We start from the raw sequence: 27,417 nt of genomic DNA, 5'->3' as shown, positions 1-27,417 counted from the left end.
ATGGCGCAGGCCGGGGGCCTCGTCCACCTCCCCACGGCTGAGGGCTGCTCTGCCTCGCCCCCACCCTTCTCCCACCCCGGGGACCACCGCCCCTGGCCTCCAGCCGCCGCCAGCCCCGAGCTGGACCACCGCAGCCCCCCGCGCTGCCTCACCCCCAACCTCAACGCCGGCCGCCTCCACCTCCTGCGCAAGGGCCTGGCCCCTGACGCCCGCCGCAGCCCCCTCGGCCTCTACAACAGCACGGGCTCCCTGGCCCGCAAGCCGACGGAGACGGGGCCCTTCGGCAACGGCGGCTGCCCGGGCGGGGGGCGCCTGACGGCCCCCTGCACCCCGCGGAGGGGCCAGCCCGTGGCGGGGCTCGCCTCGCCCGGCAGCCGCAGCCCGCTGGTGGCCCCCGAGGGGCGCAGCTCCGTCGTCACCTTCCGCTTCATCGAGAAGGCCAGCGTGCGGCCCCTCGGCAGCCCCCCGGCCCCCCGGGAGAACGGGCCCTGTGCTGTGGAGCACGGCGAGGGCTGGTGCGTGCCCCCCGGCCAGCCCCAGCCCCAGCCCCAGCCCCAGGAGCGGCTGCTGCGCAAGCTGAAGCTGGAGGCCTCCGTGTCCGACCCGCTCCTGGCCGGCAGCAGGTCCCCGGGGGAGACGCGTCCCCGCGGGGCCGGGAGGGACACCGGCACCCTCGCCACCAGCTGCCTCTTCAGCTCCCTCACCAACGGGCTGCAGGCCCCTCCGGGGGACGTCCCCGCCGGCCCCCGGCCACAGGTAGGTGCCTGTGACCCCACAGCGGGCTGAGATGTCCCGTCCCAGCCCTGCTGGCCGCTGACCGCCGTGTCCCCCCGCAGGGCAGCGCCTGGCCGTGCCCCCGGCAGAGCTCAGCCCATGCCCAGCGCATCGCCAGGGCCAAGTGGGAGTTCTTCTACGGCTCAATGGAGGCCCCGAAGGCAGGTAAGGTGTCGGGCAGGGACCTGTGGCTACCAGCTGGTCTGTGGGGGGCACAGGGCCCTGATCCACTGGGACTTGGGGTCGAACGGGGGCTCTGGGCTCTCTTCCAGGCTCCTCGGCCCCCCTCGCTGAGCCCTCCCCGAAGCCCGGCTGCCTGCTGCCCGCGGAGCCACAGAAGTCAGTGCCCGAGCACGGCCTGAGCCACGTGGAGGTGGAGATCGAGGTGTCCCCACCGGGCAGCAAGGAGCACGGCTCCTGCGAGACGGGCATCATCAGGAGGACGGTGAAGTACTCCGAGACAGACCTGGACACCGTGCCGCTGCGGTGCTATCGTGAAACCAACATCGACGATATCCTGGCCGAGAAGGATGAGGTGGATTCGGCTATCGAGAGCCAAAAGGACAGCGAGAGCAACCCCAGCTTCGTGGGGACGCCAGGACGGAGGAACAGCACGCCCGAGGGGCTCCCCGAGCACAGCGCCAAGCGCACGAAGGACGGGCTGCGTGGCGGAGCCGTGGAGGAGGACGATGAGGTGTTTGAGGCCATGAGGAAGGAGAACAGGGAAAGGTGAGGCTCAGCATGTGAGGGCAGAAAGCGCCCCTCACCCTTCTCGGTATCCCAAGTGCATGATAAAACGGGCTCTGCCAAACGAGTGCCCAAGCCAAAACTCTTGGCAGCTGTGCTTGAGCTCTGCGTGGGGTCGGGGGGTCCTGGGGCACCCCGCAGGCTGGGGGTCCCTCACTGCCCCATGAAGGAGTGAGGCGGTGCTGGTGTCTGGTGCAGGGCACAGACCTCAGGACCTGCTCCCATGGAGACAAGCCCTGAGCTCCGTTCACACCCATCCGAGCCAGGGCACCCGGGTGACAGTGCCAGGGGAGCTCTTTGGGCTGGAGAAAGCCTTTCCACACCACTGTACTGTGTCGTTTCTCACTTGTGTGGCAAAATATCGTGTACCAGGACAGTGATGGGTGGGTCAAGGGGGGCTCAGCTTCATCAGCAAATGCTCCGCACATGGGGGCAAGGTCTCGTGGAGAAAACAGAGCCAGGCGGTCCCCGCGTGCCAGGACAGGGGGGTGCCTGGCAGCATGCACAGCCACACTGTGCCAAAGGCGGGCAGGATGCACGGGGGTGGAAGAAAAGGAAGGGGGAGGTTTGGAAGTGGTGGTGGGAAGGGATGATAGAAAAAATAACTCTCCGTGGTGCCCCTGCTCTGGGAGGGAGAAGTGTGAGGAGCTGGGCTGAAGTGGAAGGGAAGGTGCACGTTGCAGAGGGGAGCTGGGCTCCTGCTGTTTTTCCCAAGAAGGAAATGCATTTTTTTTTCGAAATGAATTGTCACAGAAGATTTGCAAAGCTGTAAAGTTATATTGTTATCACTGCGAGCAAGTTCTTCAAGTTGCTGTAACCATTACCTTACGTGGTGGTAATCTATTTCCAAAGCTGTACTAGGCCATTACAATTCCTGTGGGCTGTGAGCCTAGACCTGCTTTTTGTCCTCTGAGACACCTTACCGCAGCTCGCCAGGCAGTGCTGGAGAGGTCGGATGTGTACTGAAATGCACTGCAGCCCCGAAACACGCTGCTCCCGCTATAAGTATGTAGTGATGTAGTGGTGGTGTGCCCATTTTATGCAGCTGCTCTGCAGACCCGTGGCTTTCGGCTTTTTTTGGTGTGCAGACCCCTGCCTGCTCCCCAGCGAGGTGCAGACCCTGCGGGCAGCATGCTGAAAATCGCTTGCCTAAAACCACAAGCTTGTTCGGTCCCTGCATTACAGCCCTGGGTTTTTGCTTACACGCTGCTTCCGAGCTCTGCAGCTGCAGCCCTCCCTCCTGTTTACCAGTCACTGCTATTGATGTTTGCTACTCCAAGCTTTCTGCTTTGCCTGCTTGCAGGAGGGGTGATGCTGGGGCGATTAAATATCCCCCTTACCCCCCTGTGTCCCAGGAGCCAGCGCCACCCTGCCCTGCAAGAGCTGTTGCAAACCAGCAGCTTCTGCCCTGGCAGTTTCTCTGCAGAGCACTTTGTTGGTAGCCGGGGAGGACCAGCCCTGCAAAATTGCTGAAGCACCATCGGACGCTGATTTGCAGATATAAATCCCTTTGGAAACCTAGCCTTAGGGGTTTAGCACCCTCTGCAAGGGGGGATTGGCTGGGCACTGTCGTGTTGCCCTTTAAATTCTGGCCAAAGGGCACCTTCTGTGTGATCTGCCCTCCCAAAATAAGAGACGTGCTAACAGCTGGCAGGACATCAGGCTGAAAAATCCAATACAGAATCAAATAAGACATGGAAAGTGACAGAAGAAACAGTGTCTTCTTCCAGCAAATCCTCTCCCTGAGTATATTTAGAGCCAGATCTACATCTAATGACCAGCCTAAGCCTTTACTGTCTTTATTCCCATTAGAGGCAGGGAGCTGAGACCTGTCAGCAAGGGCGGGCTCATCTCCCCCCTCCCCGAGCATCCCCCGCGGGTCAGTGAGGTGGTGGCAGGGCCTGGCATGGCCAGCAGTGCCAACACCTTGGCCGAGGAGCCAGAGGAGGCTTTGCAGCACGGTGCCCCAGCCCCTGGAGCGTGCAGGGCTGGCCGGAGGCAGAAGCACCTTTCCTCCCTGGAAGCAGAGCAGCCTTGCCCAGGACAGCCCTTGGGCCTGCTGCCAGGGGAGCCTTCCTGGAGGGCACGCGTGTCCCCTGCTCACCCACCTGGCCCACCTCCAAGAGAGGATCAGCGTGTGTCCCGCGCCAGCTCGAAGCCAGACACACGTTTTTGTGCTGCCTGCCGCTGCTGTGCAGGTGCTTGACTGCACCCTCAGCATCTCCTCCCCTGGCGCTGCCCTGGCTGCACTGCCTGGCCGTGGGGCTGTGCCACGAGTGGAGCCAGGCAGGGCTGGGCAGCACAGGGCAGGCTGGGTCTGAATGGCTTTGCTCACAGCTGGCTTGCTGTTTTGGGGTGGGGAGGTCGCTCCTGGAGCTCAGATGGTGCGCACAGAACCAGCTATGTTTTCTCAGTGTTTTGGCGGCAGTAAGCTTGATGACAAAAATAAGCCCGATTCCCTTGCCCTCCCCTGGGAACAAGGTCCTTTCTGTCTGCGGCTGCTGTCCTTCCCTGCGCAGCCCATGGCCCTCCTTATGGATGCAAGACGCAAAATGAAGTCAGCAGCATTAGCTCAGCTCAGCAGCACGGTGCAGAATGGTAAGGGCAGGGAGCGCACATTCACGCTTGCAAATGCTGAGAGGTCTCAACTCCCGTGTCCTCATCAGAAAGTCCCCTCTGAGGCGGCTCCTGGGGCTCGTGCAGGACTGGTAAGGATGCAGTGCAGTGCTGTGCAGCTGGGGAAATGCTCTTGGATCGACAAGAGCAGCCTTCATCCTGCCTTTCCTCCCCACTGCTCACTTAGCTGGGCTCCCTTTGAGGCCACCTGCATCTGGTGCAGTGAAGCTGGCAGCTCATGGCCTGCTGAATAATCAGGGTGAGATTTCTGAGCGGCGTATGAAAGCTAATGAATGAGAAAACCACTTGGTGCTTCAAACAGCAATGCATTTTCTGAGCCTTCTGTATGAGGCTGTTTGTTCATAACAAATGTTATGACAAGCTGGATCAGTTCTTTGCTTTTAATCAGGAAAGAGAGTGGCATAACAAGTGCTTTTCTGGTACTTTAATAAAGCGATAGCAGCTTCTGAGTAAAACAGGCTTTTAGGGCTGTGTTTATGCCTGTATGACTGAAGCACTGCTGTTCTCGGGGTTGGAAGTATCCCTACGGCCACATGCTCGGACCGATGGGCAGGCTGCAACTTACCTCACTGACCGAAGAAAAGTCTCAGGGGTTGGAGATGTAGAAGCTCCTGTGCTGGGCTGGGCCCAGACCCATGCTGGTGCCCAGCTGAGCCTTCCTGCAGGGCTGGTACATGGCCAGATGATTCTCCAGGGCCAGGAGAGATGGGTTTGGGTGCCTTGGCAGGGAGCAGCACCTGGGGTTTTGCCCCTGCTGTCAGGATAGGATATCTTATTCTCTCTGGAGTCATCCCCTGTGTTATTTTCACAGTGGATCATCTTTGTAAGAGAGGCATAGCCGAGAGGCTGGAGCAGTCCCCATGGAAGTAAGCTGGGTGCAGGTGCTCTGAGCACCAAGCCGTCCTGCTTTCCCCTCCTTCTTCAAAACCTGTGTGGGGAGCTGCTGCCTGTGCAGACCCTGCAGGCAGGCTCTGCTCGGTGCCCGCGGTGTCGCGTACGTGGACGAAGGTGTCACACTGCCCTCGGTGGCTTCGGGAGCACCGTGGAGCTCTGAAGGCTCGTGGAAAATTCAAGCACTTGCAGATTTGGTTAGAAGTGGAGCTGAAGCACATCCTGGTTTGGTGCTTGAGCCGTTTATTGGATCTAAGCTCGAGGCGAGTGGCTGGGAGCAGTAGCCCTCTCGTAAGCTTCTTAGGAGGATGAGCCACGAAAGGAACAAAAGTCTGTAGCTCATTAAAGGAGAAGCATATGTCTGGAGGGAGGCCAGGCAGTCCCTCTTCCCATCATGTCTTGGGCAGGCAAGGCTTCTCCTCGGAGGTCTGGCGTCCTGCAGCTGTTCAGAGGAGCCTTCTGCCCTCCCAGCTTCCTTCCGGAGCAGTGCATGGGCTTTTGTTTCAGGGCTCTGATCCCTTGCTCCTCAGTGACCAGTTCTTCTCCCTTTCTTTCCCTCTAGGGTCATGGATCGAGACACGCAGGGTATGCTCAAGTCTCCAGTGCCTTTCCTGCTAGGGCACAGCCTCTCCAAGGATGGCATGGACTCTTTCAGCAAGCATTTTGAGAGCATCATGGAGTCCCATCGAGCCAAAGGCACGTCTTACACCAGCCTGGACTCCATTGACATCCTCTCCTCCCCAGCCCGCACCCATGGGACCTTTTTCACTTTTGACCTCCCAACCCTCACCCCAGAAGTACAGGGACAGATCCGAGACAGCGCCAAGCTGATCGAGGAGAACTTTGCTCCTCTGGCTCACTTGGAGCCGGACTCTGGGACCAGCTCGGCCACAGATGCCCCCTGGACTGAGAGGGAGGAGGAGCGAGGCAGGCAGAGGAAAGGCGTCCGGCGCAGCCCTTGCTGCTCAGAGGACAGCTTTGGTACTCCCTTGGCCTCCAACATGAGGTGAGTGGCCAAAGCTGCTTGCTGCCCACCTGGGCCGCCAAGGCTCGCTGTGGAGTCCAACCCTGTGCTGCGTGTTGGCAGCCCGAGCCCAACTTCTGCTGCTGGGAGAGGGAAGGGTGAGGGCTGGGCTGTGCTGCTGGCCTGAGAGGAGGCTGGTCAGGCCAGGAGGCATCGTCCTGCTGTGGCAGGCGTGTAGGTGGGAACACATCCCATGTTTCATCTTCCCCAGCCTTGTTGGGAGCTGTAGGTCCGAGCTTTGTGTCGCCTCCAGAGCCTGCAATCGAGAGAGGAGGGTGGGATATCGTGTCTGCTTTGTGGCCCCTGGGTCACCCCGAGGACATTTTTGGGGAGAGAGGTGCTGGCGAGGCCTTCCCTCTGTCTGGGACACCGAGGGCAGGGACGTGGTGGCGCAGAGGCTGGGCAAGATAAGTGCAGTGAAACTGGTGATGTCCGAGAGGCACCGAGCAGCAGAGGGTGGCAGCATCCAGCCGTGGATCACTGCTTTCTGGAGGAGGAATCTGCTTCCTACTGCTCTGCCAAGGCACAAAGGAGCAAAGCGGAGAGCCCCAGTGACACTGCGGGGACAGAGCCTCGCTTACCATCCACAGAGCCTGGTAGCAACAACCCGTGGCCAGGCTGTGGGTGCCCCCTGCACCCCGCAGAGCCGCGGAGCTCCCTGTCCCAGCCAGACAGCCTTGGCTCGTGGAGCCTCCAGGCTCAGACCAAGGCTCTGGCGTCCCTCAGCACACGATATCCTCAGTCCATGCTTTTATCTTGACCTTGCCAGCAGGAAATTTGCCCGAGTGAAAACACAGCATGCCCTCCCCAAGCACTGGGGTGCCTCTGCCTCCTCTGGTGGCCTTGGCTGGAGGCAGGCAGGAGGGCGAGACCTCCGGCTGGGAGCTGGGTGAGGAGCAGAGGTGGGCACGTGTCCCTGAGCTCAGGGAGAGCCCCGCATGTCCCTCACAGGCCATCCTGTGCTCTGCTGCTAGGAGCCTGTTCCCCGTTACATGGCACTTTGCAATGGGAAATACTCTGCTACAGGATTGCCCCACAGCAGGGAACCCCACAGTGGGATGCTCCAGCCCCCCCACAGTGCCATGCCCTGACAGGGACACCCTGGCCACCCGACATGGGACCTCCCCAGCTGCTGCACAGGGTCACCCCACACTGACACCTCCAGTGTGGGGCAGAGACTCCACAAGTGCCTGGCCCTCGCTCTGGAGCTGTTGTCCCCCTTGGGCAGGAGGAGGAGGTGTGCAGGTCCCCAGCTGTCACTGGGCAGGGGCTGCTGTCCCCAGGGCAGTGACCCAGCGTGTGCATGGGGCCAGGAGCAGGAGGCAGGGTGCTGTGCGGGGTCCCTCCGGGGATGGTGGTGCTGGCGAGGGGGTGGTGTGGGAGCTGGGACAGCAGGAAGGTTGCTCCTGCAGCAGCAGCCAGAATTTCGCAATTACAGTTCCCAGTCCCAGGGCAGCCCTGGGGCAGGCACTGCAGATTGCAGAGCATCGCCCCAGAGGGACGCGCGCAGGCAAACGGTGTCCCCGGGGGTGCGTCTGCTCATCTCCCCATCCTGGACCACCCCGAGGAGCGTTTATCACCAAGAGCTGGGGAGAGAGGATGTTAATTGCTGCCCGTGCCACCCCGCGAGAGGCAGGCTCCGCGGGGACCTGAATCGGGGACATGGGCTGGGGTGGGACAGAAAGCAGGGCAGGCAGGAGGAGCCCGCAGACTCCCCGGTGGCAGCTGGCAGCGCGCCCCCGGGGAGCCTGGCTCGAGGGAGAGCCCAGCCCTGGGGACGTGGCGGTGTGGGAGGACGGGAGCTGCAGGGCTGGCAGCCTCCCCAGCCTCCGCTGTGCCGGCCCGAAGCCGCCTCTGTGCCAGATCCCAGCTGCTGGCGTGTGCGGGAGCGCGGGGCCGTGCCAATAAGCGCTGCTGTGTTTCTTTATAAGGTGCCTTTTGTTGCTGCAGCCATCGGTGAGCTGGTGCCCCCCTTCCCCCTGGCACAGGCCAGCCCAGGTCTGCCAGCTGCTCTCGAGTGACCCGAGCGGCAGCGGGGCTCCCAGTTGTCACTGGGCAAACTGGTGAGGGAGAACCCGAGTGCCCCGAGTGCCATGCCCAGCGGGGCTTATGCGGGCTGCGCTGCAGGGCGAGGGGAGGACAGAAAGAAGGGGAAGGGCAGGGGGATGGCGTGGGGAAGGGCAGGGAAGAGCACAGCGGGGCTGGAGCCTGGGGCCTCTCTGCCAGCGTGGCCTTGAGCCTGGCACTGCAGGAGATGGGGCACAGAGGTGCATGGGGGACTTTACCCCAAAAAAAGGGGAAAAATCCCCCATGGTACCCACGTTCACCGGTGTCCAGGTGGCTTCGCGTGGCTTGGGTCCCACCGGCTGTTTCTAGGCAGGGACAGCAATTGGGGTGGCACAGTTGGGGTGGCACGTTTGGGGTGTCACTGCCAGGTGGCACACTTGGGGCATCACTGCCGGCTGTCACCTCCCGGGGCCCGATCCCGGTGGTGTCCGTCGCTCCGGGCGTGCACATGCCGCACACGTGCGTGCAGCGGCGGCGGCGGCGGGGGCGGTGGCGGCGGGGGGGGACCCGCAGCGGGTCCCGGCGGCGGGCAGGGCGCGGTGAGGCTGGGCGGGAGGGGCGGGGAGGGGCGGCGGCGCGGCATGGCCGGCGGTGGAGGGGAAGGGAAGAAGGGAAGGGAGAAAGGGAGGGGGAGGGCGGCGAGCGGCGGGGCGACGAGGGGCCGGCGGCGGCGGGGTGCCCGCGGCCCCGGGGCGGCGCGGCCGGGGGCAGCTGCGGGGGGCAATGGGCGGCGGCGGCCCCGGGGGCGGCCGGAGGGGGGACGGGAGCCGGGGGGACGCGGCCCCCAGCGCCGGGCCGTGATCGCTGCTGCTGCAGCCGCTGCTGCTGCTCCTGGTGCTGCTCCTGGTGGTGCTGCTGCTGGTGCTGCTGCTGCGGCCCCGCTCGCTCACGCCCCGCTGGCTGGACTTTGCCCAAAGGTCCGAGAGGTCCCGGCTTCCCCGGGTTAGCACCATGGCATCTGGGGCCGTGAAGGAGAAGCCGCCCCCCCCGCCCGGCTGGTGAGTAACCGGATTTTAAGGCCCCGGGAGCCCGCTCGCCCCAGAAAGTGTCTGGAGGGGGGACCGAGCCCCTGCGAGGGCTGCGGGTGGCAGCGGGACGGGGGGGAGAGAGCACGGGCAGGCATCTCGGGGGAGGGCCGTGCTGCAGGGGCGGCTCTGGCAGAGCAGCTCTGCTGTTTGCTCTCCAGGGAAACAGCAGCGAGGAGGGGCACGGCTGCCCGAGTTGGCTCTTACCTGGCTCGGGTGGCTGTGATGCTGGCGGGGGCCGCTGCGGGTGATTTGAGGAGCAGGCTGGACAGAGCCGCGGGGCTGGGGACCGCGGGACCGGCCCCGCCTGTGGTTGGAGGCTGGCCTGGCTGACCTTCAAGTGTCCTCCCAGCCCGAACTCCAATTCTGCGAGGAATGAACCAGCCCAGATCTCGGCTATCATAAATCAAAGTCGCTCCGCTGAGACCGATGGAGGGAGCTGCATTTATTTAGCTCAGCCAAGGATCCGGTCTGGTACATTCTTAGCAGCGATATTAGGCAGGCTGAGATTGCTTGGCAGAGGCGCTGGGCTCCTAGCCATGCATGTGGGGCAGTGGGAATTGAGGGCAGGGTGCTGGCCTGCCCCACACACGTGTCCCTCGCCGACTCAGACCGGGCTCCCTGCCCTGTCCCTTCGTGGTGCAGAAAGCAAACCGAGCCCCCCGTGGCCTGTTTTGGGGAACAAGTGGCTTGCAGTAGGCATTTCTGAATTTCCTGCAGCAGGTGTCTCACATGGAAACATGCCAGGAAGGACCTGGATAGCCTGGGAGCTCAGCAGAGCACCACAGGCTGAAACCAATGTCCACTTGTCTGAGCCTGTCCCCAGGGACATCTCTCCGGTCCTGGGGAGCAGACATGGGTGAGGGGGGTCCCGCCGTGCAGATACATCCCTGCTGGCAGCGAGGAGCTGGAGGGCAGCCCCTGGGGCAGGCTGTGCTGAGCTAACAGCCTGGTGCTGCCCCACGTTGGGGAGAGAAGCTCCTGAAGGCTGTGGGGAGAGCATGGTGGCGGGTGAGCCTCGTGGGGAGGACAGCGGGGCTCCTGCAGTGGCACGCTGCATTGCAGCGCAGGAAGGTGCTGGTCTCCTGCTGGCCTCCGGGCTGCCAGCCAGAGGATGAATATCAGGGCGAGACACAGAGCATCTGGGTCCGGGGGTGGGCGTTTGGCCTTGAGAAGCAAGTGTTGGGCCCAGAGGAGGAGGATCTGAAGCCAGGGAGGGAGGATGTGGCCCTGGGAAGGAGGATTTGGGCTCAGAGAAGCGTGCCTGGTGCCAAGGCAAAGGAGTCTTCGGGACAAGAAAAGGTGTGACTAGAAAAAGAGTAATTGGGGTCTGGAGCTGGAATATTTGGGGGTCAGAGAAGAAACACTTTAGCCAAGGGAAGGAGTATTTGGGGCCATGAAACGGAGTGTGTGGACCCCGCAGAAGGACTGCCTGGCCCTGGGGAGGGATCCTTGTCATCAGAGAGTGTCTGCAGAAGCACCTTGCAGCTTCCCTGGGGGTCCGGGCCTCCTGGCAAACACCTCCAAGTGTGGCAGACGTGGGGTCTTTGCCATCTGGCTGGGTCACACCAGCCAGGCGCCCGCCGTGGGGAGTGGCGCCGTGGGGGTGGCCGTGGCCGTGCCACCGCGGGCAGCGTGGTGGGGACGAGCCAGCTCCGCGCCGCTCCGGGATGACTCATTTCAGGCACGCTGGAGATGCTCGTACAATACCAAATTTGATCTTTGTTCCTTAAGTGCAGGCCAGTTCTTGGGTTGGAAATACATCTAATGTAAAAATATTATCTCAGTGTTTCTTCAAGCCAAACTGAAATGTCACTTCAGAAAGTACACTAAAAAAATCCCGAGACATTAGGTCATTGGCAAGAAAATTAGCATCACCTCAGTTGCCTCAGATGTGGACATGTGCTCTTTGCTGTGTTCGCTGTTTGCTTGAGGATCGGGCTCTTGCTCTTCTCGCCGTAGGAAAAGTGTTGGGAGAAAACCCATTTCTTGGCGTGGCCTGGAGGCTGGGGTCTCTTGTACAGCACGGTGCCTCATCCTGACCGTATGGGTATGCTCTGCTGATACAGAGCCCAAAGTTGGAGCTGGGTGAGGGAGGGGATGGCAGACCCCGCTGGCAGAGCTGCTGTAACAAACAGGCTGTGAGCCCTGCGTGTCTGTTTCAAGAAGCAAGGCAAGAGTCACAGCCACGGGCTGGGAGCCTGCCACGAGATAGCTGTTGAAGGACAGAGTTTGTAGATGGCCCCATGGCTGGGTGCTCAGCAGCGGGTAGGAAGGTGAGGAGCACAGCTTCGGAAGAGAGGTCACGGAGGAAACTTGGAGCTCTAGGTTTGCTGCAGGAGGCACCACGAACCAGCCGGGTGTGCTGTGGGTACAGAAGCCTCCTGCTCAGTGAGACATGCCCCAGGGCTGGTGAGCTCCTTGCCACCAGGGACCTTGCAGCCACTTAGGGGCCACCCACCCGGGCCGTACCGCAGTCACTGCCCGGTGTTTCCAAGCTCCACGGCGGTCCCAGTCAAGTGCATCTCCCCCAGGACTTGCAGGGCTCCAGAGCTAAGCAGCTCTGGACCTGTCTGGCCCATTGTTGCATGCTTTTGGGCTTCCCAGTTGCACAGGGGACGTCGAGAGCCCCCCGAGGCACAGGGCAGCCTGTCCGTGCTGTGCGGGGCTCCCCCGGGACGGGACGAGCTCCATCCAAAAGCTGTCGGCCAGCGCCGAGCAGCAAAGAGCAGCTTTGTCCTTAGTGGAAGAAGTGGAGCCTCAGGGAGACCGGCCTGGGTAATTGGCTCAGGAGAGGAGGCCTTCTTAAAAGTCAATTAGAGACTTTTAAAAATAAATCAGACTGGAACATTGCGAGGCCTGCCAGAAAATTTGGGCGAGGTCAGAGTTGCTTAACATTCGTTGTTGATTAGCTTCAACTTACTTTTTGTTGGGATCGCTTGTGTGCCGCTGAGTCAGACAGCTCCGGAGGCGAAGCCAAGAGAGTGCTCGAAGCACAGCCTTGTAAGGCCTGACGGGGCGAGGGCTGAGGGGCAGCCCGGGGGAGGCAGCACACCGTGCCGCGAGCCGGGGCCGGCGGTGTGTGCCTTCATCCTCGCGCGCTGTTCCTCGGTTTTTGCTGTGCTCTGAAGTTACCGGGTGAGAGAAGCCAAGTGCAAGAATTACGGCCTTCTTGTCTTGGGTAGGAACTGCACTCGAGAGCAGCACGAGGAGTTTGTTCAGGTTAAAAAATGACGGTGTCTGTAGAGTACAGCATGCAGCGTGCACATGTTTCTGCTCCAAGTCTCAGCTGCAGCTGGGCTTGGCAGAGCCGGAGCCCACACACGACGTCTCGCAGGCTCAGGGTGGGGACTCTGGAGCAGTTGTCCTGTCTCTCCACATCCACTTTGGACGTGGCTTTGAGTGACTTGGTCCCGTCATCAGTCACCAGAAGCACCCTGTCACCTCGTCTCCCTTCCAGCCACGTCTCCAGCCTTCCCTTAGCACCCAGCCCCGACCTGTGAGCACCTCTAAGCAGTAGCGTGCAATATGCAGCCCAGCAGAGTGGCTGACCTCCAAAGCAGGGTGAGGACATGTTTGCTGAGAAGCTGGAGGAGCAGAGGACCCGTGGGCAGACTAACGCGGTGTGTCCCTTTCCATTGCAGCGACCACCCCCTGAGCCAGCTGGTTTCTGACTCAGACTCGGAGATGGACAGCATGGAGCAGCTGGCCCTGGGCAGCACAGACACCCTCTCCAACGGGCACAAGGCTGACCTGGAGGCTGCCAAACGCCTGGCCAAGAGGCTCTACAACCTGGATGGCTTCAAAAAAGCAGATGTGGCCCGCCACCTGGGGAAGAAGTACGTGTGGGTATTCGCAAGGAACGGCCCGTCCTGCAAAGGCATCATTCCTCCCACCTGCACCCCCGGTGCTCCCACAGCCACTGCCCTTGTGGGGCACTGGGCTGGCAGGGACAACTGGCAGGGCCCCAAAGCCCTCTCCCCATGACAGCTTGTCCATACCAGGTGTTCCCTCTAAAGGTCTCAGCACCTATGATACATCCAGGTTTTGTGCCTTCCCACCGCAACTGCATCTTGGGCACCTTCAGCAGGTGTCAGGGGACGCCTCCTGGGGGCTCTTCCAGCTCTAGCTTCTCCACGATGAGTGTTCCCACTGGATCTGTGGGTAAACCCCGTGAGTTTTGTGGGACTCTGGGAGGCCTCTGTCCCCAGCACGCTTCCCACAGCCCTGCCTTCATGTCTCCCAGCCCACGGGAACCCACCCCACCCTCTGTGTTTTGCCATGCCCCCAGTCTGGTCGATCCCACTCTCGCTCCCCCCTTTGCATTTCAGCAACGAGTTCAGCAAGATGGTGGCAGGGGAGTACCTCAAGTTCTTCGTGTTCACGGGGATGAGTCTGGACCAGGCTCTCAGGTCAGGCGGACTGCATGTGGACGTGTGCATGTGTCGTGGCCACCCGAGTGGTACCCCAGGGTAGTTTTTAGGGCCCAGTGTAGGTCTGTGCCATGTGCTGGCAGGGTAAGGTGCTGCAGGCTTAAAAGGGGTCCTGCAGCCGTCTGGGAAGGCTGTGTGAGGGCAGGGCTTCATCTGGCACACGCCAGGTCTCCAGGAGGGGGCAGAAAGCAAAGGGTGAGTTAGAGGAGCTGCTGGTGGGCTTCACGTGTGGCCAACGCTGCTGCTGCTGCTTCTTCAGGTCCTTTCTGAAGGAGCTGGCCTTGATGGGAGAGACGCAGGAGCGGGAGCGAGTGCTGGCTCATTTTTCCCAGCGCTATTACGAGTGCAATCCCAATGCCATCTCCTCGGAGGGTAAGCGGCTGTCTGTGTGTGTATGAGTGTGCGTGTGGGTGTGCATGTGTTCGCTCGGGAGAGCACATGTGTTCGTCAGCTCAGCGAAGGTGCTCCGACTGCAACTGGAAAGCAGTCTGAGAGCGTGAACTGACGCCTCAGGAGTCAGCCCCTGTTACGGAGATGTTGTCATTTCCCTCAAGTGACAGGCACTTTAGACTTTAAAAAAAAAAATACTGCTCTAGTTGGAAGATGCATAATTAGGGCTCAACGCATCCTTAATTCTGCCCTTGAGCAGATTAGCACAGGAGGCGAGAGGAGGCCCTCCCCAGCACACAGACCCCAGCTCTCAGACCTCAGGGGACGGCCAGGTGAGACAGCCCCGTGCGGCACAGAGGGGCGCCCAGTCTGCACCGTTTCACCTCAGTGTGCCGCGTCTTTACGCTCCCCCTGTGTGTGCTCACGTGCTGAATCTGCTCTGGTTTGGCTCTGTGGGCAGGTGAGATTTTGGCTGGCTGGCTGGAAGAGGGCTGTGCCATCCCCACCGTGCCCGTGCTAGGAGCTGGGCAATGGTAGCTGCAGCGTCACTGCCTGGCTGACGGGGCTGAGGGCTGGAGGGGCGTCTGTACGCACAGGTTTCGGACTAGCTTTAACCCAGTGGCCTCCTATCCACTCGCCTGCGTGCTGCCAGCACCGTGCTGATGCTGCGTGCCCCACGTGCCCGGGCTGGGAGGAGCGGGCTCAGGGCTGCCTCGGGCTCGGTCTGCTCCCAGGGGCTCTAATCCCTGCCCTGTGCTTGTGCTGCAGACGGAGCCCACACCCTGACCTGTGCCCTGATGCTGCTCAACACAGATCTGCACGGACACGTAAGTTCCCTCTGCCATCAGCCCCAGCTGTCCCCTGCCCTTACCGCCCCCGCTGCCCCAGCCGTGGGTGGCCGGGGAGGAGCAAGGACGTGCCAAGGGCAGAGCCACGTGCACAGGAGGTGCAGGGGCTGAGCACCCCCAAGGTGGCTGGGAGGAGAGCAGGGAAGGCCTGAGTGAGGAGATAACGGGGCTTTGGGGGAGACAGGCTGAGCTGGAGGATGTGGAGGGAGGAGAGAAGAGGAAAGCAGACAGGGATTGAGGCTGGGAGCGTGACTCCAAAACCAGCTGATATTGGGAGCAGGTGGCACTGAGCTTAGAGAAAAGAAGCTTTCTAACACTCCCCGAGTCTAAGCACAGCAGGCGGCTTTCCACACCTCCCCGAGACCTGGCCAGCCCCTCGCTCCGCAGCAGACTGGGTTTTCTGTTCCTGGGCTGTGGGAGCCTGCTCCAGCCAGCTCCAGCCCCCCGGCCCAGAGGTGAACCCCACGTTTCTCTTCCCCTGGCTCCCCCAGAACATCGGGAAGAGAATGTCCTGCTCCGACTTCATTGGCAACTTGGAGGGGCTCAACGGAGGCACTGACTTCCCCAAGGAGCTGCTCAAGGTAAATTTGGTTGCTCTCTCTGGCCAGCTAAGCCACAAGAACAAGGGCAAGAGCTTCGGGTAGGATCATATAGATGGCCATGTGGGATGCAATTAAGGTGTCTGTCCTCATGCCTGTGTCAGGCTGTCGGGATAGGCAGGATCAGTGCTGTTCCTTGGCCCGCAGCTTTCCTCCTGCGCTGCTGAGGTCAGGGAGTGCAGCCACCAACCCCACTGCTGGTGGCGTGGGCAAGGCACAGCAGTGGTGAGGGTGGGCCAGTGGCTGAAACCCCACAGCTGGGAGTACCCTGCACTTGTGTGGCTGGGGCAGCCCTGTCACCTCCCTGCGTGACGCGGTTCCCATTTACAGGGACAGCTCTGGCCAAAGCCACAGGAGCTGTGAGGTGCCTCTGGATGGGTGAAGGAAGGGGTGGTGATGACCTCCATGGTCCTGGAGCACCCTGGGGTGCTGGTCGGAGGTGGGAAGGGGGCAGTGCATTGAGGAGAGACTGTGCCTGGTCCTTCCTGGGCGAGTGAGGCAGGGAAGGAGGCAGCACTGGGACTCTCCACCTCGAGCCGGCTCCTCTGGCCACGGCGGTCCATGCCGGCTCTGTGGGTTGCTGAGATGTGGCCGCGGGGGTTCCCACCCTGTGCCCCCACACCGATGGCTTCTCGTCCCTCGTGGCCATTTCTCGAGCCTCCCGGCTAAGGCAGGAGCGGCGCGGCTCAGCTGCTGCGTGCGTAGGGAGGAGTCGCCTGCTGGCTGCAGCGCGGCTCCGCTGCCGGCGGGGACGGCCTGACCTTGAGGCTGATGCACGAGCCAAGGAAATGGCTTCGGCACCGGCTCCGAGCTGAGCGAGGGCTCACTGGGGCCCGGTGCTCGCGCTGGCTGAGCTGGCGGCTCCGTCGTGGGCCCTGGGAATAGTGCTGTGCCCCATGGGTCCCGCAGGGCAGAAGCCTTTGGTGAAGCGCTGCAGTCAGAAAACACTCGGGATGTGGGAAATGGGTTCCCACAGGGTGCCGGAGCCACTCCTGTGGGAGGTGGCTTACAAAAAAAGGCAACGTGGGGTGAAAAGCTGAGCTCTGTTTTCAGCCTTTGTGGGTCTATTCCTGGCTGTGCCGCTCGCCCCATCATTAAGGGGTTACCAGCAGCTCTCAATAGGGCTGTCCTCCCTCCCAGCCCACGCTTCTCCACTAAAAACAGTCACTCAGAAAGAATTCTTCCCTAATTTTAAACCCGGCTCCAGAAAAGACTTTAAGCACCCAAAATGGAAGAGAAATGTCCAAAATCAGGACCTGGAGCATCTGTCCCCCCAGTGCTGTGTTGTCCAGGAGCATCCAAACTCTGCGGGCCCCTCCTGAAGCCCCCGGCTCCCCACAGTGGGGTACCTGCAGTGCAGGCGCTGCGGCACCCGTGCTAAACTTCCACCCCAAAAGTACTTAAGCACACGCCACCGCATTGTCTTGTTGGGTCTCAACCAGTGTGAGACGGGGCAGTGAGCAGCTCCTGCAGCCTGCAGGCTTGGTGCTGGCAGGGCCAAGCTCTCTGCCTGGCAGAACCCGTGCTGCTGGGGCTGGGGGCTGCCGCGCTGCGCCAGCTGAGGCAGGAGCACGTCCCCGCGCAGCTCTGCCTGCAACCCTGCAGCGGGGGGGCTGAGCTGCTAAAAATGGCCTGTTCCCTCTGCAGCTGCGGTGCTTCCCACAGCCGCTTTTCAGACGCCTCTGTATCAGCACCGTGCTGGGGAGTGGGAGCAAAAGGCATCGCCGAGGTGCTGCGCGAGGGGCAGGCTGCAGCTCCTCCGTCGCTCCCTGGCACCGATGCCCTCGGGGGGCTCCCGTCCATGCAAGGGAGAGCAGAGCTTCAGGGAAGTGCTGGGGAGGGGGCTAGCAAGGAAAGGTGTGTGAAGGGGCAGTGGGGCAGCGCCACTCCTGGGTAAATCTGGAGAAGACGCCCTCTCCCTTCTGCCAACTGCAGGCTCCTTGGTGCTTTGGTCCTGTTGCAGGCTTGGGCAGCAGAGAAATAGGAAAGCCTCCCTCTTCCCTGCAGTGGCCTGTGCCGGCCCCGTTAGCCTACATAGGATGTTGCCTCCTTGGCAGACCTGGATCCCCTGCCTGGGGACTGAAGCTCTTGTGCAAGCGTGCCACGCAGCTGGCTGGCTAATTTTAGCTCTGCAGGAGCGCACGCGTTTCCTAAGGGCAGCAGGGGAGGGGAAGGGCTGGCAGGCTTCAGAGGAGCTTCCCAAAGCTCAGAGGTGGCTCATGGGCAGCTCCAGCAGTGCCAAAGAAAGGTCCCAGAGGCTTCCCAAGCCTGCCCGGGGGAATCACACAGGTTGCTAACCCACAGACTTCAGAGCCAGAGAGCTTGAGGCGACCCCCACACACAGCTGGGGGACTGGAAAGCAGGGAGATGGGGACAGCAGGACAGGACCTAGGTGGCTGCAGGGGACACAAGGCCACCGTTCCCTGTGACTGTGGGGACAGGATCAGGAAGGGAGACCCACAGGGCCCTCCCCTCGTCTCTGACTGCAGGAAGCCCCAAGACAAGCAGCACGATGCCTGGGAGCGGGTGGCAGCTTGAGTCAGACAAGAACTTTATCTGCTACGATATAACGCACGTAAACACTCACAGTTTTCAGCAGAAGAAACCAAAACACTCGAAAGCTTGTGCTTTCACAACCGAGCACCACGTCCCCCTCACTGGCAGTGCCTCGCTGTGCCCCTGCTGCCGGAGCCAAGGCAGCGATGCTGCACCTGCAGGCAAAGCCTGCTGCTGGGAACACCTCCCCGTGCTCCAAACCATCCCTGGGGCACCGTGCTCTGCTGGCAGGGCTGCCCAGCCTGCGGGCGTTGGTGTCCTCATCCCCAGGGTAGGGGTGAGGACATGCTGGAGACATGAGAGCCCACGTAATGCTGTGCCCGAGGATGCCCACACCTGCAGGCTTGGCCTTTGCTCCTGTGGCCAAATGAATACAACTGCCTGGCCGGCAAGGAGGGATGTGAACAGGACGGACTAGAGCTGGTGATACCGCGGTTGGCTCACCCTGAGGCTGTGCTGTTCTCTTCTAAGTGTGATTTTAGCCCAGGCCCCCTGGGGTTTCCTGCACTCTGTTGGTTGTGTGTTGCATTTCAGATACGGATTCGACCTTTACCTGACCGATCACTTTGCAGAGCCTTAGGTCTTCCACATCTGCTTCATTCTTCAGCTTAACCTCGTGCTTTGCTGCTGGGCCTCCAGCCACACAGCACGGACCAACCAGACCCCATTCCTCCCCCGTGCTGCTTAACAAACGCAGGAGCGAGCAGAATCCGTGCTACTTCCCAGCTCGGCAGCCTGGAGCATTTCACAGCTGTTAATGAATTAAATCCCAGCGCAGGCAGGTCCCCTGGGGGAGGAAGGTAGGCTGGGCCCCCCAGCTGGCAGGCACAGCCGTCAGGCTCAGCGATGCGCAGATGTGGGAAGCGCACCCCGGCTCCCACCTCTGAGCTGAGACCCCGGCAGCGCTGAGCTCAGCCCGCTCCCAGGGGGATTTTTTTATTTTTTTGCCTGCGCCCTTCAGCCCTGAAGCCTCGGGGACAAACCCAGCGCCCTGCCCTCGGCGCCCCCCTGCCCGAGGCCGGGGCCGGTCCCTCTCCCCGGGGGCCGCCTCCATCTTGAGGCGGGCGGCCCCGCCCCGCGGGCTCTGCCGGGCCGGGCCCCGCTGCCGCCGCCATTGGCTGCTGGGCCGGGGGCGCCGCCTCCCTCGGGCAGCAGCCGCCGAGCCCGGCCCGGCCCGGCCCGGCTTCAACAGGCGGCGGGCAGCGGGCGGCGGGGAGCGGCGGGGCCGGGCCGGGCCGTGCCGGGCAGGGCAGGGCAGGGCAGGGCTGCCCCGGGCTGCCCCCCCCCCGTCAGGATGATCGGCGTCAACAGCATCAACAGCAGCGCCGGGCGCATGCGGTCCCGCTCCATGTGCTCGGTGCGCTACGGGCGCAACTACCGCGGCGTGGAGACCTTCTGCTACGGCTGGCCGCAGCGCTCCCGCACCCTCAAGCCGGTGCTCTACACCGACCTGGTGGTCAGCCGCCTGCAGAGCCGCCGCAAGAAGAAGCCGGTAAGCGCCGGGACGGCAGGAAACGCTGGGGGGTTGCACCGCCAGGAGCCTGCCCGCCGTCTGCCGGCAGCGGTCTCGGAGGAGCTGGGCTGCTGCGCATCGGCTCCGGGTGGGGAGAGGCAAAAAGAGGCCGCCCTGGGCACGTCCTGCCCCAGCCCTGCCCGCATCCAGCACGGCGGGGAGGGGAGTGGGTGCTCGCCCGCCCCGTGCTGCAGTGGGGTCGGGCAGGGGGCCCCGCTGCTGCCCTGGCCAGCAGCAGCCCTGGGGACATCGTGGCTATGAGAAGCGGCGATGCTGCCATAGCGCAGCACGGGCTGGGGCAAGGTGTGACGCACTCGGGTGGAAGGAGACCCGCAGCTGGCAGCGAGGTGCTCGGCCCTTCATCCCCGCGCTGTGGGGCTGAGGGACACCGGGAGCACGGGGTCTGCCGGCTGGGGTCGTGGCTGGCTGGGCAAGGAGGGGTTCGGGAGCCTGGGGTGGCAGGATGGGTGGCTGCGCCCCGCGGCGAGGCAGGGGGTGACGCACAAGGCGCTGTCCCCAAGTCACTCTCATCTGTCTCCGCTCCGAGCCCCCCTGCGGAGGAGGAGGTCTGGGGGCAGCGCTTTGTCCTCCAGAGACACCTGTGCGAGGGGGGCAGGGGGCACGGGGTGGCCGGGTGTTGCTCAGCACGGTTGTGTGTGCCGGACAGGCAGCAGGGTGTGTGTGAAGGTGAGTGAGGGGACAGCCAAGGGCTGTTCCCTCTGCCACACAGCCCTGGTCTGGCCGTGCCGTTCGTGTTCCCATATCTGAGGGGTCTCTGCTCGCCTGGGGGGGCTGCCAAAGCTTCGTGGCCGGGTGTAGAGAAAGATGTTTTGCTAAGGAAAAGTTGGGGAAAGCCAGCGATTGAGCTCTCATATTGCAATGCTGCCAGGCACAGCGAGAGGGAGGCTGTCTGCAGGGAGGGCACTTTGTAGCTGTGAAGTCTGTCGTGCAAAATGTCACAGAGCCGTGCCTTTTCGCAGGGCTGGCAGCGGGAGGAGGAATCTTGACCCGCACAGGGCATCTCGCAGCTCCGGCTGCCGAGCACTGTGCTGCACAGCAACAAGCACGCTGTGGCTGTTTGTCACCGTAATGTGTCCAAAACAGTTGTGATCCCTAAAGGAAGCACCCCAGAAAGGGTTAACCCTCTGCTTGTTGCCAAAATTCCTGCCTTAACACTCTTCTGCTATGGCCATGCTGGGCTACAGCCCTCATTGCAGTCCCATCTGTGCCAGGGCTGTGTCCAGGGCTGCTTGCAGCCTTTCTCCCAAACCAGCACTGACCGTGCCCTCCTCTGGGCTCCCTCCGAGGCAGAGGGATGAAGGGAGATGTTGTCCGTGCAGCTCCCCCGTGCCCTGCCGGCAGGGTGCTGCAAGAGCCTGTCCACCCCTCTGCAGATATTGGCTAGAGCAGGACTTGGGGACGTCCTGGCAGCCCCCTTTCAGAGGGGGCACCGAAGAAAAATGTTGATTCAGTGAGAAATCCCGCTGGGACAGTATATCCCCAGGTCTCCTTGGTGTTGCGCATGTCTAGGGCAGGGCTGGCTGCCTTGCCGTGCGTGCTGCAGCAGTGAGCTCATAACCCTGTGATGGTGGGGGGGAAAAAAAAGAAAAACATGCAAAAAAGCCACCTCTGTTTGGGGTCAGTCCTCTGCTGGCAGCACCCTGCTTTCTCTTGGGCAGTGCTTGCAAATTCAGAGGTGCCGTGAGGTGCCATCCTTTTGCACCTTCGGGAATAAACCCACAGAGGAAAGAGAGCCTGGAGAGAGGGACCTGCAGAGCCGAGCTGGGAGTCTGTGGTCTCTGCCGACACAGCTGATGTGAGCTAGGCTTCAGGAGCCTGCTGTGCCCTGCCAGAAGCGGTCCTTGCACCACTGGAGTCTGGGCAGGCAGCGTTTCTGCCCCGGGAGCAGAAGAGCAGGGCCGGGCTTTGTGGCTGCAGGGCATCTTCTTGGCTTGGAGCTGGGCTGAGTCCACCGGATTTGTTTCCAACAGGGCGCGAAACCGGTGTCAGCTGGGGATGACGGGTAGCCAGGCAGAGCCTTGGCAGGATCTAAGCGCAGAGCGAGGCTTTGCATCGCCCTCTCCATCCCCCCAGCCTCCCGTTTCTCTCCTCCTGCTCCAGGCGCAGGAGCCAGCCCGCGGCCCCGTGTCTGAGGTGAGGCTGTGTGGCAGCTCCTGCCCACAGCAGGCTCGTGCGATGCTCTGGGTGCTTGTACCGGGGTGTTGGAGCCTTCTGAAGCCACAAGTCAGTCAGTTCGTCCTTCGAAGCATTCACAGAGAGCCCCCGAGCCCAGGTTTCTGTAGTGCTGCGCTCTGCCGGGCTGCTCCCTGGCACTGTGCAGGCGTTGTTTTCATTTCATTCAGAATTGCGCCACGAGCAGCTTCTGTCAGCAGCTCTCGGTGTTACAGCAGAGCTTGGTCCTGGGGTCTGCAGCCCCCCGGCACGGAGCGGGACCTCCCCATCCTGCTGGCAGCCGAGGCTGGTGCCCATCTGACTCCTCGCAGCGTTTTCTCAGCAGCCTTTCTGCAGCTCCTGGTTTCCAGTCTCAACTTCTCTGTGCCGTTTTTCCACTCTTTTTTTTGTCTCTTTTCTCAGCACCTCTCAGCTGCATCCCTGTCAGTGAGATCCCTTCCCTCCTGTGGCCATTCCTTATCACCTACCTTGTGCCTCTTTGCAGCCTGTGCTCCTCTGGCCAAGCCACCAGCCAGTTCCTCCCTCCTACCTCTTGCTCCTCTGGTGCCAGGGTGGTGTAAATGGGGTGCAGGTACAACCTGCCATGGGGGAACGAGGCCGTGCCCTCCCCGGGAGGCTCCTGTCTTCCCAGGCTGACCCCTGTTTTCCATTTGCGGCTGGGGGGCTCCCTTTCCTCCTCTGAAAAACACGCTGGTGTTGAGCCAGCGTTTCCTGGAGCAGGACGCACGAAGCGAGCCTTGTCCCTCTTCCGTTCTGGCCACTGCATCTCTCGGGGGATGATGGATTTGTCCTCCCCGGACGCTGCCTGGGCCTGCCTGCTGGCTGGGTTTCGCAGGTCCCTGCAAGCCTGCAGTTGTACTTCATCAGCCACCAGCAAGATCTCTCCCCGGCAGTCTCCGGCCAGGAGATGGATGTTGACAGCTGCCTGCACAGCCTGTGTGAAACTCGATTATTTGCCTCCGAGGATGAAGCCTTCCAGACCCGTCCTGCTCCTTGATCTGGAGCGCTGTGTGAGCGCTGCTGAAAGCCTCCCCCGAGCCTCCCGTGCTGCGAAGCCGGGCTGAGTGCCTGTGGCTCGCACCCAGCTCAGACCGGACAAAGGCTTGGGAAAGGGGCCCCAGGCTGTCCCGCTGCACATGGACTTTGCCTTTTTCCCTGCTGAAACGCGGCGCTGGGCCCTGCCTCGCCGAACCCTGCGAGGGTTGGGGCCAGCGGGGAGGCTCGGGGTGTTTGGGAGGCAGGACAGGCTGCAGCCATCCCGAGGGGCAGCCCGGGAGCAGGCTGCGAGCTGCTGGGTGCAGGAGTGCTCCTGGGGCCCTGCTGCAGGCTGGCGTCTCACCAACCCAGGGGCAGACACACAGTGTTGCTGTCCCAGCTCGCCTGCGGCCCACGTCTCCTGAAAGCTGTCCCTCTGGGCAGCCTGGTTCACCTTGGTGCAGGGAGAGCCGGCTCTCCTGAGGGCTTGGTGCTGTCGGGTGAAACTCACGCAGCTCTGTGCCATTGTCATGGGCAGGCACAGGAGGGGAGGGAAGGGAGGCAGCCTGTGCTGTGCCCCAGTCGTGCCTGGGGCTGCAGGTGCCCGGGAGAAGGTACCTGTAACCCTGAAACGATGCCAGCCAGCTGGTGTGTGCAGACGGGCCAGGCTGTCAGCAACACTGCTGCCAAGAAAGAAGGGCTGCGGCCAGGACAGAGCGGCCTGGGGGTGCCGAAACCTTCAGTGCTCCCTCTGCTCTGTGCGGCTCCCCTGAGCTGGGCCCCGCTGTCCGACTGACCCCGCTCTTCTCTCCGCAGGCGCTGTATGGCTCCATCAAGAACGAGAAGCTGCAGTGGGCCATGTGAGCATCCCACAGGGGGCATGGGCTGGGCGGGTGTGGGGTCACCCTGCCGCCGGGGGGCTTCCTCACCACCCCCCAGAGCACCAGGGGCCCCGTTGGGGTGGCTGCTCCTGTGGGGCTGTAGGAGGGGAGCAGGCACACGAGACGGGAATGGGGGTGCCCGGAGAGCAGTGCTGGGTGCTCAGCCCTCTGCCCCCAGCACAGCACCTTGATGGGGACCCTTTAGCTGGGGGCAGGCTGCCTGAGGCCGGCTCCCCGTGGCTGTGGCCGTGCCGGGTGTTGCCCCACACCTCGGCAGCGGTGCTCGGGGCCGGAGCGGGCAGCCCGTGGCCGTGCCCGGCGCCCGCACCCTCGCCCACAGCTGCCATCCCCAGCAGCAGGAGCGGCAGCGCGGGCGCTGCGGGGATTAATCAGCCCGGCGGTACCGCCAGCGCTCAGCCAATGCGCTCGGGCTGCTGCCATGGAGACGCCGGCAGATGCTGAGGGGTTTAATTAGCAGTGAGCGGGTACGAGGGAGGGGGGAGGCTGCAGCTCTGGGCTCCCACATCTCCGTGCCGGGGCGGGGGGAGCGGCAGCGATGCAGCCTGCCCGAAGGGCGAGGGGGCATCGGCTGGAGGGAGGCTGTGAGCAGGGCCTGCCCCCCAGTGAGGTGGGCTGCAGAGGTGCCGAGCCCCAGGGCAGTGCTCCTCCACGGCCAGTGGCTCGTCAGGCTGGCCAGCATTAGCCCACCTGGCCTCACTGCCGAGGGCAGGCAGGGACCCCCAGCAGCAGACACCCCCGTGCCTCATCCCAGCAGCGCTGTGGCTGCCAGCCTAGCGGGGGCACAGAGGCTTGGCCAGGCCATGGGATGCTCCCCAGTGGTGTGGAAAAACTGCTCAGCCTGGTCTGCTGCGAGCGGGAGGCTCAGTGTTTGCTGTCTCCAGCACGGTAACAAATGCTTCCCCAACCAAATCTGTACCTGGCAGAGATGAGGAGGAGCTGAGGAAGTCCCTTTCGGAGCTGGCTGACCCCAAACCCAAGTCCATCAAGCGCATCAGCAGCTGCAGTAACCCCTTCCTGGACTTCTCCCAGGACTCCAGCATCGCCACCTACAAGCACGGACTGTTAGTGCGCAAGATCCACGCTGATCCTGACTGCAAGAAAAGTAGGTGTCTGCGAGGGGGCTCGGGGCTAGGGGCACCAGGCAACTCCAGAAATCCTGACAGTGGGAGCGGGGCAAGAGGCACCCTGTGAAATCTCCAGGTAGCCTCAAACCAGCCTCCAGCATCAGCCCCAGCGCCACGTGGAGCAGGCTGTGAGGGGTGTAATTCACCCTGCAGGCTGGGGGGCTGAAGGCTTCCCCCTTCCCACAGAGCTGGGAGGGCAGGGGGATGTGTTGGGCTCCCTGCGGGACAAAGCCCTGCTGTGGGATGCCGAGAGACAGGGAAGGGTGTCCCGTGGTGCTGCAGAAGGTTTGTGCCACAGGTTCTGCGCTGCCAGGCACGTTCCCCATTCCCACTGCAAAATCCTCCCTAAGCCCCGGCCTTCTAATGCCACCTTGATCCGATCAGGCGCTGCCGCCCTCCCAGGCCAGCGTTACCTGGTGGGCAGCACCACGTTGCCCCCACCCCTGGCTGTGCAGGCAGCGAGGTGCCAGCCCCGGGGGGCAGCAGCATCCCTCCCACTGCCCCCCAGCAGCTCCATCTGCCAGCCACGTGCCCGGCACGGGCTCAGGTGTGTGGGGACGGTGCTGGCGTGCTGCCCGTCCCCAGGGTGGGCTGACGTGTGGCGTGGCAGGGGGAGCTGGGGGCAGGGGGAGCTGGGGGCAGGGGGAGCTGGCAGTGCCCTGCCCAGCGCCAGGACTGAGGCCTGGGCTGCTCTCTTCTCCCACAGCGCCCCGAGGGAAGCGCGGCTGGAAGCCCTTCCACGCCATCCTGAAGGGGATGATCCTCTACCTGCAGAAGGTAGGGAGCGGAGGGACCGCCCGCGTACGGGGTCACCTGGGGCTGGGGGTGGTGAGGTGCTGACACGCTGCCCAGCTGCTGGGAAAAGGGGGAAGCCACGGTGCTCCTGTCCCCAAGCCCAGGTACCTGAGTGGTGTGGCAGAGGCTGGAGGCAGAGCCCTGCAGCAGCCTGGTGGAGGCCGACCTCTGAGCCTCACTGCCTCTGGGTTGAGGGGGCTGCAGCCTCTGGCTGGCTCTGAAGGGCCCTGTGACCTGCAGGAGGAGTACAAGCCGGGGAAGGCACTGGCCGAAGAGGAGCTGAAGAATGCCATTAGCATCCACCACTCGCTCGCCACACGGGCGTCTGACTACAGCAAGAGACCCAATGTCTTCTACCTCAGGACAGCCGACTGGAGGGTCTTCCTCTTCCAAGCACAGTGAGTGCCCCAGCACCCGCGCAGGGCAGCGGGAGCTCACCTGCAGTGGTGGGATGGGGCTGAGGGCCATGTCCTGGCCCATTTAGAAGGGAGTGGGGTAGAGCCAGGGACCATCAGGGACCACCAGGCTCGTCTCTGGGGCAGGTCCCTTTGGCCTCTGGCAGGACGAGCAGAGCCAAGCCCGCCTGTGCTGGCCTTCCTCCCCAGGAACCCCGAGCAGATGCACTCGTGGATCACGCGCATCAACGTGGTGGCTGCCATGTTCTCCGCGCCCCCCTTCCCCGCTGCCATCGGCTCCCAGAAGAAGTTCAGCCGCCCGCTGCTGCCCAGCTCCTGCACCCGGCTGTCCCAGGTGGGTCCCTCGGCGTGGGGACGAGGCCTTGGGCTGTGGAGACAAGCACGGTCTGCCTGCCCTGAGAGGGGCCAGGACCTTGACAGGACAGCGGGCAGGGGGATTAGCTGGCTCTCGCTTGTGCCGCTGCAGTTATTCATAGAGCAGAAAGGATTAAAAAAAAAACAGCCTAGTTTTAGAGGGGATTAAATTCTGCTGTAAGACTGCCTCACGGTGGGCTGGCTGCAGGAGGAGATTTCCCCAAAGGGCTTGTGCTTTGGGCTGCCATGTTTGGAAAGCCAGGGGCAGCACCTGACACCCGGGCTGGACTTGGAAAAACCACGCCAGCCCTGGCCCCAGCTGGCTGCAGCCAAGGGGTGAGGGGAACGGGGTGCTGATGCCGTGTCACCTGTCCCCAGGACGAGCAGGTGAAGAGCCATGAGACCAAGTTCAAGGCCATGTCAGCGGAGCTGCTGGAGCACCGCTCCTCGCTGCCGGAGAAGAAGGTGAAGGGCAAGGAGTACGAGGAGCTGAAGCAGAAGGAGGAGTACCTGGAGTTTGAGGTGAGCTGGGAGAACCCACGGCCCCTGTGCCACCACCACAGGTCCTTGGCCATCACCAGCTGCTGGGGCCCTCTCCTGCCCGTGTAGCTGAACTGCCTTGGCTTCTCCTGGTGCTGCTGCCACGCTCTGCCCCCCCTCAGCTCCCCACCACGGGTGAGGAGCTCCCAGGGCCGGGGGCTGGAGGGGGCGTGCTGCAGGGCTTTCAGCTCGCTGCAGGCTCCTGGTGGGAAGCACCAGGGAAGTAAGAGGGCATTACACCTGCAGGATGGGGTGGAGGGGCTGTGAGGAGGATGCCAGCTGGAAGGGCACTGCCCTGCTACCCGCGCTGCTCTCTTTGCCCCCAGAAATCCCGCTACGGCACCTACGCCATGCTGCTGCGGGCCAAGCTGAAGGCGGGCTCCGAGGACCTGGCGGCCTTCGAGTCCACGCTCTTCGATGCAGCAGGCGGTGAGGATGACGGCCTGAAAAAATCCCGCTCCAGCCCCTCGCTCAACGCCGAGCCCTCCAGCACGGGCACCAAGGTGAAGCGCAACGTCTCGGAGCGCGCCAGCCGCCAGCCCCCCGGCCACCCCCAGAAATCGTAAGCCAGGGGCACCAGCCGCCCGCGCTGCAGCTCCCATCCCGCCCCCTGG

The 27,417-nt window shown here is 62.8% G+C and overlaps 1 protein-coding gene across 1 annotated transcript; it reads left to right on the top strand.

Moving 5' to 3' along the window:
- PSD (pleckstrin and Sec7 domain containing) lies at positions 1–27,417 on the top strand (the record flags this gene model as incomplete). Its single annotated transcript, XM_084290428.1, has 16 exons — positions 1–756; positions 837–951; positions 1,047–1,503; positions 5,612–6,055; positions 12,810–13,010; positions 13,497–13,577; positions 13,858–13,970; positions 14,757–14,815; positions 15,328–15,417; positions 23,489–23,532; positions 24,498–24,676; positions 25,405–25,475; positions 25,734–25,891; positions 26,099–26,243; positions 26,642–26,785; positions 27,130–27,417. The coding sequence occupies 16 exons, from the start codon at positions 1–3 to the stop codon at positions 27,367–27,369; spliced, it is 3,297 nt and encodes a 1,098-aa protein (XP_084146554.1). The 3' UTR covers positions 27,370–27,417.

Source organism: Netta rufina (genome assembly GCF_964035555.1).
Source record: "Netta rufina genome assembly, chromosome: 7".
NCBI lineage: Eukaryota > Metazoa > Chordata > Aves > Anseriformes > Anatidae > Netta > Netta rufina.
This window is presented reverse-complemented; position numbering and strand designations above follow the sequence as displayed.